The sequence below is a fragment of the Bidens hawaiensis genome, unplaced genomic scaffold, assembly GCF_021521415.1.
Source record: "Bidens hawaiensis isolate Kalapana, Puna unplaced genomic scaffold, B.hawaiensis_p1.1 tig00020418_1, whole genome shotgun sequence".
NCBI classification, from domain to species: Eukaryota; Viridiplantae; Streptophyta; class Magnoliopsida; order Asterales; family Asteraceae; genus Bidens; species Bidens hawaiensis.
The window spans coordinates 45,354-57,950 of record NW_027493109.1 but is presented as its reverse complement, the minus strand read 5'-3'; the positions used below and the strand labels follow the sequence as shown (position 1 = coordinate 57,950).

At 34.7% G+C, this 12,597-nt stretch overlaps 1 protein-coding gene and 1 pseudogene across 2 annotated transcripts; both read left to right on the top strand.

Annotated features, from left to right (window-relative positions):
- The first annotated feature begins 2,173 nt into the window (after window positions 1–2,173).
- Window positions 2,174–3,553, top strand: LOC143560616 (putative disease resistance RPP13-like protein 3). The gene has a single exon (XM_077048887.1). It carries the CDS (start codon window positions 2,174–2,176, stop codon window positions 3,551–3,553), a length of 1,380 nt encoding a protein of 459 aa, XP_076905002.1.
- Window positions 3,554–8,103: 4,550 nt separating this feature from the next.
- On the top strand, window positions 8,104–12,123 carry LOC143560615 (tobamovirus multiplication protein 3-like; annotated as a pseudogene). The gene is made up of 7 exons (XR_013140150.1): window positions 8,104–8,457; window positions 8,941–9,129; window positions 10,408–10,553; window positions 10,711–10,774; window positions 10,856–10,908; window positions 11,046–11,123; window positions 11,747–12,123. The product of XR_013140150.1 is annotated as a tobamovirus multiplication protein 3-like (transcript).
- Window positions 12,124–12,597: the final 474 nt, after the last annotated feature.

The following is a 12,597-nucleotide window of genomic DNA, read 5'->3' as shown; positions in this document are numbered from 1 at the left end:
AATTTGGAGCTTTTGGAAAACTGCTTTTTAACCCTTTCAAAAAGTTAAAATAAAAGATTTTTTTGTGATTGCCAAACACCATTTAACTTATTGGCTTTTTGAAAAAGCTAAAATGCCAATAAGGTGTTTTCAAACTCAGCCCATATATGCCCCTAATATATGTTTTAAATGAGGATTCTACAATATCTACACGTTTAAATATTCAAAAGATCACAATCTAGTATATGGTTTTGTTAAAATGAAGTTTTGCTAGCCTAAAAGGTTAATTACCACATTTTTATAATATAAATTAATTATTAATTAAATAAATGACCATAACAGTTTTTATAAAATATAAGTGCTGGCCTGCACTTATGCTGGTCTGGTCCGTTCCAGACAACTTTCAACTCATTCCAACACACCCTTGATCACATGACAACCATTCAACCTCTTATTATTTGGATAATCAATTTTCAGTTACCACCTCTCATTTTATATTTATGTATATTATCTGACTTTATTTGTTTAAAAGTGTTTATGCCAAAAGTGTAAATGTTTAAAACTCCGGTGGAAAATGTCTAAAGAGCCAACTTGTTGTGGCCAAAGTACAAAATACAAATAATATATAATATAATTATACATTAATAAATTAAGAAAAATATGATAGTAAAATAAACTAAGACATATGATATGTGGGTGTCTTGTTGACTTTTGTGCTGTGCGTAGTTTCTTTTGCAGCAACGATCAGTTCAGATTATCATCATCCTTATCATCGGAGGTGAGTTCTTATGTATGTATATACGTCGTCTAGTTTAGTTCTCCGATAGTAATAGCGCAACTCTGCTAGTATACTTTGTTTGATTTTACGATCAGTATGTTAATAAAAATAGCTTGCATAAGTGAAGTAATTAAAAATTTTCTTGTAGATTTGTAATCTGTTTTATTTATGAAGTTAAATTACCTAAAGCCCTTATTGTTAGAAACATACGGTACTAAATAAACACTAAACGACCCCGGCAGATTAAGGATAATCTTAGGGTCAGGCAGATGTTTCCCACGAGGGTTAGGTCCGGCAAAGATGGTTATTCTTCTCGACCTGCAAAACAGACACCGTAACCTCGTCACTGAGAAGGGGGGTTCCTCCATGTGACCACCCTCCGGCGTGAGAATCAGACTAGATTGCTCTGAATATAAGTGTATATTGAGATAAATAGCTAGAGAAGATAAGATAATATGAGATGATGATACCGTTCCAAGGTGTTGGAGTATTTATAGCCGAAGGTAGGTTTCCAAGCAGGTACGGCCAGCTGTATAATATTCCTTTTCCACCAACTACGGGCTATGTACGTGCCACGATGGGAGTTGGTGGGTAGACAGCGGCTGATAGTGACATTTTGTACTGGAGCGTGCTCCTCCTCGTACTATTGTCGGTGAGCTGTCACCCTGTGATTGATTCATGGGCTGCTTTGGTCAGATCTTGTCTATTTTGTCCATACCTTGGCAGGTATAGTACAAAAGATCTTCCAGAAGCGTACGGACTGGCTCTTTTGGGCGGGAATATTCCCGCCCTGCTCATTCCTTCTTCAGGTGACATTACTGAAGTATGAGTTAGTGCCTTATGCGTGTAGCCTTACTGTTGGTGCGGGTAGCCTTCCTTCTTGGCTTGTACCCATAGCTGCGGGAACAGGTAGGGTACTGTACCAAGGGAGGCTTTCCCGCGGGAACAGCTGACTTACTGCGTGTAAGGTCTTCATCTCTGAGCATGGTGGGTCCTGCGGAACCAGCTGGTCTTTGCGCAGACGTACCTCTTCGAGGTGTGTCTTGCGGGTCCAACTGGGCTTTGCAGGGACCTACCTCTTCAGGTACGTATGTGATTGATCGCCTTGAGGAATAGTTTTAATGTTTGTAAAATTTGGGACTGCTTTAAATGCATTTTTTAGTTAAAATGGAGGAGTATTAATCTTAATCTTTGTAGACTGATAGACCTTTGATTGTAGGATAACAAAATGAAATCTTGATGTATATGTGAAGAATTTGTACATCGAATTAGCTAATCACATTTCGTTAACAGTCGGTCAAATCATTTAACTTTGAGTGCTTGGTCTATGTTCCATGACACTTGGATGAAGAGGAGTTTCGCTGCCAATCAAGATTATCACTGACCTGAAATAGTTATCGTATTAGTAGGGAAACAATGGCTGGTGCTCTTGGCCATCTTGTAAAGCAACTAACCCGAAACTATGAGGCATTTGACCCCTTTAAGGAGGGAGACATACTAGATTCCAAGGGAATGATGACCGCATCGTTTGATGATCTAATGAATTACCTCAGAGACATGATGGTCGGGTATGAAAGCGAGGAAGTGCTGGCTTTACTGAAAGAAATGGAAGGTGTGGTGGCTAAAAAAGGAAACTTGGATAAGATAATAGCTGTTTGTGAACAACTCTGTAACATCAGATATAACTCAAATGTAGAGGAAGAAAAGGCTGTGGTGGGATTTGACAAAGAAATAGAAACGCTACTTGATCAACTAACTGCAACTTCCACAAAGCAGTTCCAGATCATCTCAATTACAGGAATGGCTGGGCTTGGAAAGACGACTCTGGCTAGAACACTATACAGCCATGAGTTAGTTAAGTATATGTTTGACTTTCGATCGTGGATTACTGTTTCTCAAGTTTATCTGAAAAAAGATTTGTTACACGGCATATTAAGCTCTTTTAGCAATGTACTTACTGACGAATTTTATGAAATGAGTGAGCACCAGTTGGGGGAAAAGTTATACAGAAAATTGAAGGGACGTAAATATTTGGTGGTCTTTGATGATATCTGGGATTGTAGGGTTTGGAATGATCTCAAAATGTATTTTCCAGATGACCAAACCGGAAGCCGAGTTCTATTTACAAGCCGTGACATAGGTATAAGTTTACATATACAGGCAGCAAAGCCTGCTCACATTTTACGTCTTCGTACTCAACTTGAAAGTTGGAACATATTAATGAAGAAAGTGTTTAGAATGGGAATATGCCCTGATGGATTGGTGCATTCAGGACGGGTGATAAAGAGAAAATGTGAAGGTTTGCCTCTTGCAATTGTTATAGCTTCTGGTTTACTGAAAAATAATTTTTCAACCACCTGGTGGGAGCAAATTGCTGCAAGTCTACGGTCATTTATGGTTAGTGATCCAAGACAGTACATAGACTCGCTGGCTTTAAGCTACAACCATTTGCCTCTTCACTTAAGACGGTGCTTTCTCTTTTTTGGAGCATTTCCTGAGGACTATGAAGTCCCGGTGACAAAGCTGATTTGGCTATGGATTGCTCAAGGATTAATACATGAAAGCGGAAGCAGAAATTTGGAGGATGTTGCACAAAATTTCTTGATGGATTTAATTAAGAGAAGCCTGCTGATGATTTCTAGAATAAAGTCTAACAGGCAAGTTAAAGCATGCCGCATCCATGACTTATTGCGTGATTTTTGTTTGAGAAAATCAGAGGAGGAAAATTATCTGTCTAACAATGATAGGTATGAACACATGTTGCTGCTTGAACTTACCAAAAGTAAGAATTACTAATAAAAAATTGCAGGTATGGCATGCTCTCATCGAAGCACTGCTATCCATTGGAGCTATGAAAATCTATACAAGATGGCGGATCAATTCATCTCGACGCATACAAACTTCTAAAGATTTTGGATCTAGAATATATTCGCATATCCTCTTTCTCCTTAGATGCAGTACAGATGGTTGATTTGAGATACCTGGCCATACAAGCACACGACGGAAGCCCCCCTGCATCAATATCAAACCTTGTGAACCTACAAATGCTCATAATATCTTCAAGGAAGAATATCATTGTGCCAAAAACCCTATGGAATATGCAAAATCTAAGGCACTTGTGTATCAAATCTGGGGAAAACCTTATGGAGGAGTCTACCTACTTACAAGTGCCCGGGAAGGATGGGCCCAGTGCATTGGGTAGCTTTCAAACATTATCACAAGTAAATCCTCGATCTTGCCACAATATATTTTCAATGACTCCCAATCTTAGAAAGCTTGGGTTTTGTGGACCTTTAATATCAAGCCTAGGCGATCTGGAATTTCCAAATTTAGGCTCTCTGGAGCACCTTCAAAAATTGAAGTTACTTAATACATTTCCACACCCTGAAGCAACTAGATCGTGCAATCCTATTATGTTTCCCGAGAATCTCCAGAATTTGACATTATCAAATACTGGCATGGATTGGGAAGAGATGTGGACATTCTCCTTGCTACCTAACCTTGAAATTTTAAAATTAAAACTTCAAGCATGCATTGGAGAATTATGGGAGACAGGGGATGCAGAGTTTGGGCGACTCAAGGTTTTGAAGTTGCATGATCTGGATATAAAGCATTGGGTTTGTTCAAGGGATAATTTCCCAAGACTACAACGTTTGGTGGTTCATCGTTGCTTAAGTTTTGACAACGTCCCAGCGGCTCTTGGGATGATTTTTACATTGCAGGTGATTGAAGTAAACAGATGCAGCCTTTCGGCTTATAGATCTGCAGTAAAAATTCAAAATGAGCAAGTGAGTGTAGGAAACTCTCTCTTGAAAGTCCACGGAAAACAAAATGTCTAAGGCACTTGTGTTAAGGTTATGTGATTGAGATGTCGACAGTTTTTGGGTCTAAGTTTTAAGGTTAGAAGTGTGTGTTTTTTTATTTGTCTTGTTGCTTTTGGTAGAGAATAAAAGCAGTTTGAAAACTTTGTATCATATAAAACCTTTAACCACATTTGATTTAACTCTGAGTGATAAGTATCTTTTTCAGTTTTCCCCATAACGGGCATACGGATAAACTTGAGAACTACGTCTATAACGATATTTGAACCCGAACTTGTTAACTCTTCAAGCACGCTTATCCTTGGCTTTTTTCAGCATGGCGGTCAAGAGGTCACATTACAAGGCTTTTATTTATATATGCGCCTCCATGAAGTGCGCAGGTATGATAATAAGAAGTTTGGTGTCTTTCATTTTGCTAGCTTGCGCTTTAAAAATTAGAAGCTAGTATAGTATCTGAGCATTACATGTCCTCCTTATCGTCCATTAAAATTTGCGTTAGCATAAACTCTGTTTGAACATGTATTAATTCTACCTCTTATTGTGACCAAGACACTTGATGTTCAAAAGACATCTTAGGATTAGGTGGAGCTGGTGGGAGCTATATGAGAAACATGATGTAGTATAGTTTAACGAATGGTCAATCTCCTCATGGTTACTTGTCTCACAAGTGAGTCTCAAAAGACAATATAGCACACTAGTGTTGATTGTTGAAGTGATACAACTATACCGTTTTAAATGACAGCGAGGGGTACAAACTTGAAAAACTTTGGATCCAAGTACTGTCAGATTGTGAGGTTGAGTGTCTCATTCAGTCATACGCATTTGAAGTGGGATGAAATGAGGCTTCGTGCGCTTACAGCAAGAGAACCATCTATACACCTTCTAAAGTGATATGTTTATATAGGGTGAGGTTATTCTAAAAAGAAAGGTGTGTCTATCCTTTAAGTTCCCTTGGTCAAACTTAATCACCTTCAATGACTTAATCTTTCATCGTCAAATTGTCTTCATTGCCTTTGAGTTCTACAAACTCTATCCAATGTGTTTTAGTTCTGCAAATTTAAAAAAAGAGAGCATCATACATGCTAGGAAAATAAAAATACCATACAACACCAAATATGGTTGTGATAATTGGTTTTAAAAAAAGAAAAATAAAATAAAACTTTAAAGGGCAACAGTGAATCATATGCAAACGTTGAATTTTTATCAATCTATTTATTTATTTTTTGATAAAATTAGTTCCACCAGTATATTTTTATTTCGGATCCTATAAATTAGCAATCATATTAGTTGCACTTTATAATAAAATTAAAACCAATATACAAATTTACTCTTTTAATCTTTATTGTTTGTTTTACACATTGTCAAATCTCCTAAAATCGGCAACCAACATCTTCTCCAAACTTCAAAAACTAGAATCAAATAAATGTCCACCAAGTTGAGATAAACACATAAATCTCTTGTTAAACGCTTATCTTCACAATATGTATTATGATTTCATCACAGATCGGATTTTATTATCAAACGTATTACCTAAAATTCATTAATAATATCATGAATTATAACATAAAGATAAACTAGAAACAGTTGTCTAGCATACATGACAATGACGAACTATATATAACGCAATCACATTCGTGTTTGAACAATTGTATGAGATACGTTTGGAAAAAAAATAATATAAAAGACAAAAAAACAAAACTGAATACTTGATAAGGTAAAACAGATTTGGTTGAGCATTGAACATACCATTTTCACCTTCTAGAATGTTGTTAGACATTGTAAACTAAAAACTGTTTCATAAAACTTCGAAGGAAAGTAAATGTATAGATAGGTGGTTGATGTTTAACAGAAAACATAACTACATAAACTAATTCCAAAAATAATAAAAATAAATATGAACGATCTTACCCTTGTGTGCTATAATTAATCTAATGGTTCACATCTTTTCCTACACTTCTTACAAAAGTTTGTCTTTTTATTATAACCTTCCTCTGTTTATATATCATGTAAAACAATATATACAAGTGCATGTTTATGTGTTTTGTCAACAAATAATGGCAAAATATATGTATATAACAAAATATTAAATATAACATAAACCATAATCGTATATTTGATGCCATTGAAAAAAAAGGTATTTTAGTATTCTATAATATACCAATGTAAACCAAATTGTAAGTGGGGTGGCCTGTACTTTCAAGTTTCAACTCATTCCAACACACCCCTCACATGAGACAAGTAGACAACCATTCAACCTCTTATTATTTGGATCAATTTTCACTTACCACCTCTCCTTTTTATATATATATATATATATATATATATATATATATATATATATATATATATATATATATATATATATATATATATATACTATCTGACCTTTATTTATTTTGCCTTTAACAAATTAGAAGTTTTGGCCCATTGTTAACCATAAAAAAACCTATGAATCCAATTAACCTAGATGATCAAATGATACGTATCATTTATTTATATTTATTGATTTTTCAGTCACATATTTATCATTTATGTACCCTTAAGTAAATATGCTTCAACATAGGGTTTTTTTTTTAAATAATATTGGATATAAACGCGATAGGTTCATGTGGGTCAAGGATATCCATCATATTTCTTAATAAAGTATAAGTTGTTATAAGAAAAACATGAATTAAACCTCCTTGTTGTACTCAATATATAAAAAATATTTGTTGTGGCCCTCGACCAATAAGTTACGAGTCTGACACTATTGAAACACGTTCTGACGTGTTAAAATTTCATTCAATATATGTATATGAGTGTATTCTTTACTTTCTATACATCCTTTACAATAAATAGGAGTATCAGAATATTTTTTTTATTTCAATTGATTTCGACATCCAAACATAACGACGTAAAATACCCTTTAAAATAATAGAAACTCAATTTTACAGATATCTTAAATTCACCCTATAAAATCAAATGCTTAAAGCACGGTGATGTTATTTCATCAGTTCAATCGTATAATAATGATTATGATAATACGAGTCGACGTAAATACGAAAATGGATTTTTAAATGTAGTATTTAGATTATCTAGGCAATTTATTTAAAAATGATGAAAGTACCCTCACATGTTAGGCATGTTAAGTTTTAACACTCGTTAATGTTAGACCGTGTGTAGTGGTGAAGGGTGATAGTGCCCCTTCACCACCACTCTATTGGCCGAGGCCTTTTTTGTAAGAAAAAAGTGAGTTTGGAGCGCCATGGACAAAGCACCCAATCCATTTTTGGCCCCAAAACACCCTTATTATGTCCCGGGGGGGCGGTGTGCCCGACGCTATTGGGCTTTTTCCCTCTCTAAAACGCCCCACTACGTACAAAATCTGTTACTTGAAAACCATAATACCCAAGTGATCTTTTATTACAAAGAAAACAAGTTAGAGGACTAAATCATATCTAACCTAAAGTAATAAAAAGATTAAATAAATAATAATAAATTGGTTGTAAAAGATTCACCTTTGAATCAAAAATCAAATCACTTTCTTCTCCCTCCTGTTCGCACGTTTGCCGGCTATCCAAAATCCAAACAAACCCCACAACAAATTCAAACAAAACCCATCATATTCTTTCAAATCTTGCAACACCCCCAAAAAAATCACCTTAATTTGTCCCGTTTTCGAATTCTTGAAAGATCTCGCCGGCCGCCGGTTTATCGCCGGAAAACGGTGTTTCCGGTGATGGTAGAGCTTTAATCGACATGTATAACAATGAATTGTTGATGGTGTCTTTACAAAACGTGTATGATTGGTGGGATGAGTTTATTAATTCCTCAATTTCGCAAGATTGGACCTTTATCGTTCTTGCTGGCCTGTACGGCGTCATTTCGGTGGTGGCTTTGGTGAGTTTGCAATTAACTTGATTTATAATATTGGGTCTTGTTATGTTTAATTGTTTGTGTTAATTTTGGTTGATGAATGAATGTTAGATAACTAATTGCGGTTAGGGGTTTAAACGAGCTGAGCCGGTTGTGAGCTACTCGAGATCGGCTTGTTAAAAGCTCGAATCAACCCGAGCATGAGCTTTTATTAAACGAGCTCGAGTCTAAGCTTCATATATCAAGCTTGAGGTGGTTCACGAGCCTAGATGAGCTTTTTATTTATATAATTTTTGTTCAATATATTTGAATTGTAAGTTTGTAACTGTTATTATATATGAACATGTGTTAAACTAAGTAAATAATATGCGCTATGTTATATATAAAAGTTATTTATAAATATAGAGAAAAGATAGAATACAATAATTGCTTAATTGCTTAACGTACATTAGGTACAAGAATTCTTATATTCATGAAATCGATCCGTGAAATCTATGCTATCAATAGCGGTGCTATAGCGGTTATCGGTCCGGCGGTAAAATAGCGGTCGAAATATCGGCCCAAATAGCGGTTCCGATATTTGCGGCACTATTTACCGCTATTTCGCCGATATTTGGCCACCGATATATCAGAATTAGCGGTGAGATTATCAGTTTAATATTTTTGACCCAATTGTTACTTTTTTTGGCTCAAACTGTAAGCCCATAGCCCAATTTCATTATGATTATTATTGAACGATCAGCTTATTGCCCTAAAAATACCTCAATCACTGCTGATGCTCATCTCCGATACCCGTTTCTTCAGCCGCTGCTGATGCTTATATATTTATGGCTTTCGATTAAGTGATTAAATCATGTCTTTAATTAAAAAATATTGTGCCCTGCTTGCGGTGCGCGCATATAATGTATATATGTGTGAACCCTCGGGTGGGCAAAAGTAAAATTGCACTAATTTTGACGTTATTTTACTAATTTTGTGAAAATAACGTTAAAAGTGATGGGAGGTTAATCAGGCATCATGTGGTGGCGTTGATAGCCGAAAGACAAGGGTACATGGACCAATCAGCCGGCGTCCCGATGATTGAGTGCTATGTGCCTTATGTAATATGTCTAAGGCTTGATGCAAAAAACTACTATCGAGCCGGGGGTCTCACCGGAAGCAACCTCTCTATCCCCATGGGGTAGAGGTAAGGCTGTCTACATCTTACCCTCCTCAGACCCTACCATAGCTTTGCTATTGGTGGGATATACTGAGTACGATGATGATGATGATGATGAATTAAAAATATTGTTACTTTGTGTTTTGAACTATTGACTTTTATGATTTTGGTATTAAGACTTAAGTATTATTATTAGATAACTTTTGGTGTTATATATATATACATACCGCTATCCCACCGCAATAACCGATATCTCAGATATCGGTCATTGACCGATATCCGCTATTTTTTGGCATTAACTGCATAGCGTGAAATCACATCACAAGATCTCGAAATTGTCAATACATATCCAATTAATCATTGGTTCACCGAAATAAACAGTTTTGGATCGTTAATCGATCAATTTTTTACATTTCTTCACGAAAACCGTTTTTGAGCGTTTTAGTTTTTTGGCTGAGCTTTTGCCTTTGAGAGTGATTCGCGTACCTATCGTACGTTAAGCAATTATTGTATAGTAACCTCACCCTATAAATATATATGTAACTATTTATAAAAATATATAAATAAATAATAAACGGACCGAGCTCGAGCTTTAGAAATACAACTCTATATGAGCTAAGATCGAGCCTAAACAAGCTTTGATTCAGGTCGGCTTATTTAGCCCCTATTTGCGGTTATATATTCTGTATATTCCATTTAAAATAGTATGTAGAAGCGTTTATGTTTTTCTCATGTTTTATACTTGAAATTGGATTATATTTTGCATAATAATAGGGTCAGAATGTTGATTTTTGGGTCATTTGTAACAACTGCAGGTACAATTAGTCAGGTACAACTTAGAGTTCCGGAGTACGGTTGGACCACCCAAAAAGTCTTTCATCTTCTTAACGTATTGGTCAACGGGGGTACGTATATTTTGTTATATTATTGGTCAACGGGGGTACGTATTGGTCAACGGAAGGTACATAAAATACGTTGTTCTGCTTTTCCATATTATTAGTTATGAAATAAACGTCACTCTATATATGTGTGTGTCTCGCGCATATTATGTAGTCATTTGGATGGTTAACAAATTCTTGAAATATTTTGTGATCGGGCGCTGTTTAATTTTCATGCAGGCTCTTTTTAATGTTGAAGCGGTTCCCTGTGGAATCAAAAGGCCGGCGAAAGAAGCTACATGAGGTATATTTATTTTTCGTATCTTTTTTGTTAATTTTACACATTTTACTAACCGCGTAAATATTTATTATATTGTTTATGTAGGTCGGCTATGTGACGACTATCTGCTTCGCGTGCTTCTTTTTAGATGTATCATGGTGAGGTCCCTCGGTTCCTTAAAATGACGGTTGTCCATCTATAGATTATGATATTGTTATATGATATGTGTCAATCTTTTGGTGTTTATGTTTTTTTCTTCTAATTTTTGTATTATGTTTTTGGACCGGGACGTTAGATGTGCTTTAATGCGTTTGATGAAGCTGCTAACCTGGATTTGATGGAGCACCCTGTCTTGAACTTCATATACTACTTGGTAAGGAAATGTATTTTTTGTTTTAAGAATAAAAATATATATTCTTATAATATATTAAAATGTTGAGTTCTCGCAAATATATGTAACTAGCTTTTATCGCCGGTATTACGCGGTTGTTTTATATTATTCGTATATAATATTTATATATTTTTTGGATTTTAATTTTATTTATTGTAAATAAGTCAATAATATACTTAGGTTTTGATAATGTAAAAGTTTCACAAATAGATGAGATGTTATAACATGATTTAAAACCTATATAGGTTTGGTGGGACCCATGACCCACTTATTTTATTTATTATAAAATTGTTTCTTAATTATAAATAATATCTTTTTTTTAAAATAATATATATTAATTTTTTAGTATATCTCTATTTTATAGGATTTTCATATCAAATATTTGATGAGATTAATTTTTAATTTAATGAGATGTTATATCCCGTTTGAGAACCATCTGGGTTTGGTGAGACCCATACCCGTGAATTCGGGTCAAATGCATGAGAAGCCTTCATTTACAAATAATGTAATCTGGTGGCTTTAGAGAATGTATGGAACAACCAGAGAGGCAAAGAGCTATTAAAGGTTTCGTTTATATATATTTCTAACTATTTTCCCTTTGATAGTTGGTGGAGATACTACCGTCGTCTCTAGTCCTCTTTATTCTAAGGAAATTGCCGTCTAAGCGAGTTGTGACACCATACCACCCTATTCACTGAAAAAACATTTCATGATCGAGGATATTTAATTGATTCCTTGTGAACGGTGGTGGTGTTTCTACTTAATGTCGAAAATCACAAAGGGGACGGAAAGAAAGAACGTAGAAGCAGAGTAAACGGGTCGAAAGACTAAAAGCTTTGGGAACCATGGTTTGTGACATATGTTTGTTTTATTGATTTGTATTTGTTGTGAAATATGTTTGTTATAATAGATTATGTGCTAAAGTATCTCATTATTTAAGAGTAAATTATAGAGTGTTTATGTCAAGTGCAAGAAAATTGGATATCTATCTAGCAGTAAATTAAAATCAATTATCTATCTTAATTTAAAAGAATCACTAAAATTTGGTTTAATATTTTTTGAGTTAATTGCTTGGTTGATCATGTGCTTTGCAGAATCAATGAAAACTTAGAGAGAAGACCAACTTTTGTAATTAAATATGATTCATTAATATATATATATATTATATATATATAAACGAAAACATAAAAATCCTACGTGTCGCGATGTGATCGCTCCCCCCTTTTTTGGAGTCATCAGATTTGCTTGATTTTTAAATGGGGGCTTCTCATGCATTTGACCCGAATTCATGGGTATGGGTCTTACCAAATCCAAATATTCCTTAAACGGGTTATAACATATCATTAAATTAAAATTATTATCACCAAATTATTGATGTAAAAATCCTATAATATAGGATATACTAAAAATTAATATCTTATATATTTTAAATAAGATATATATATATATATATATA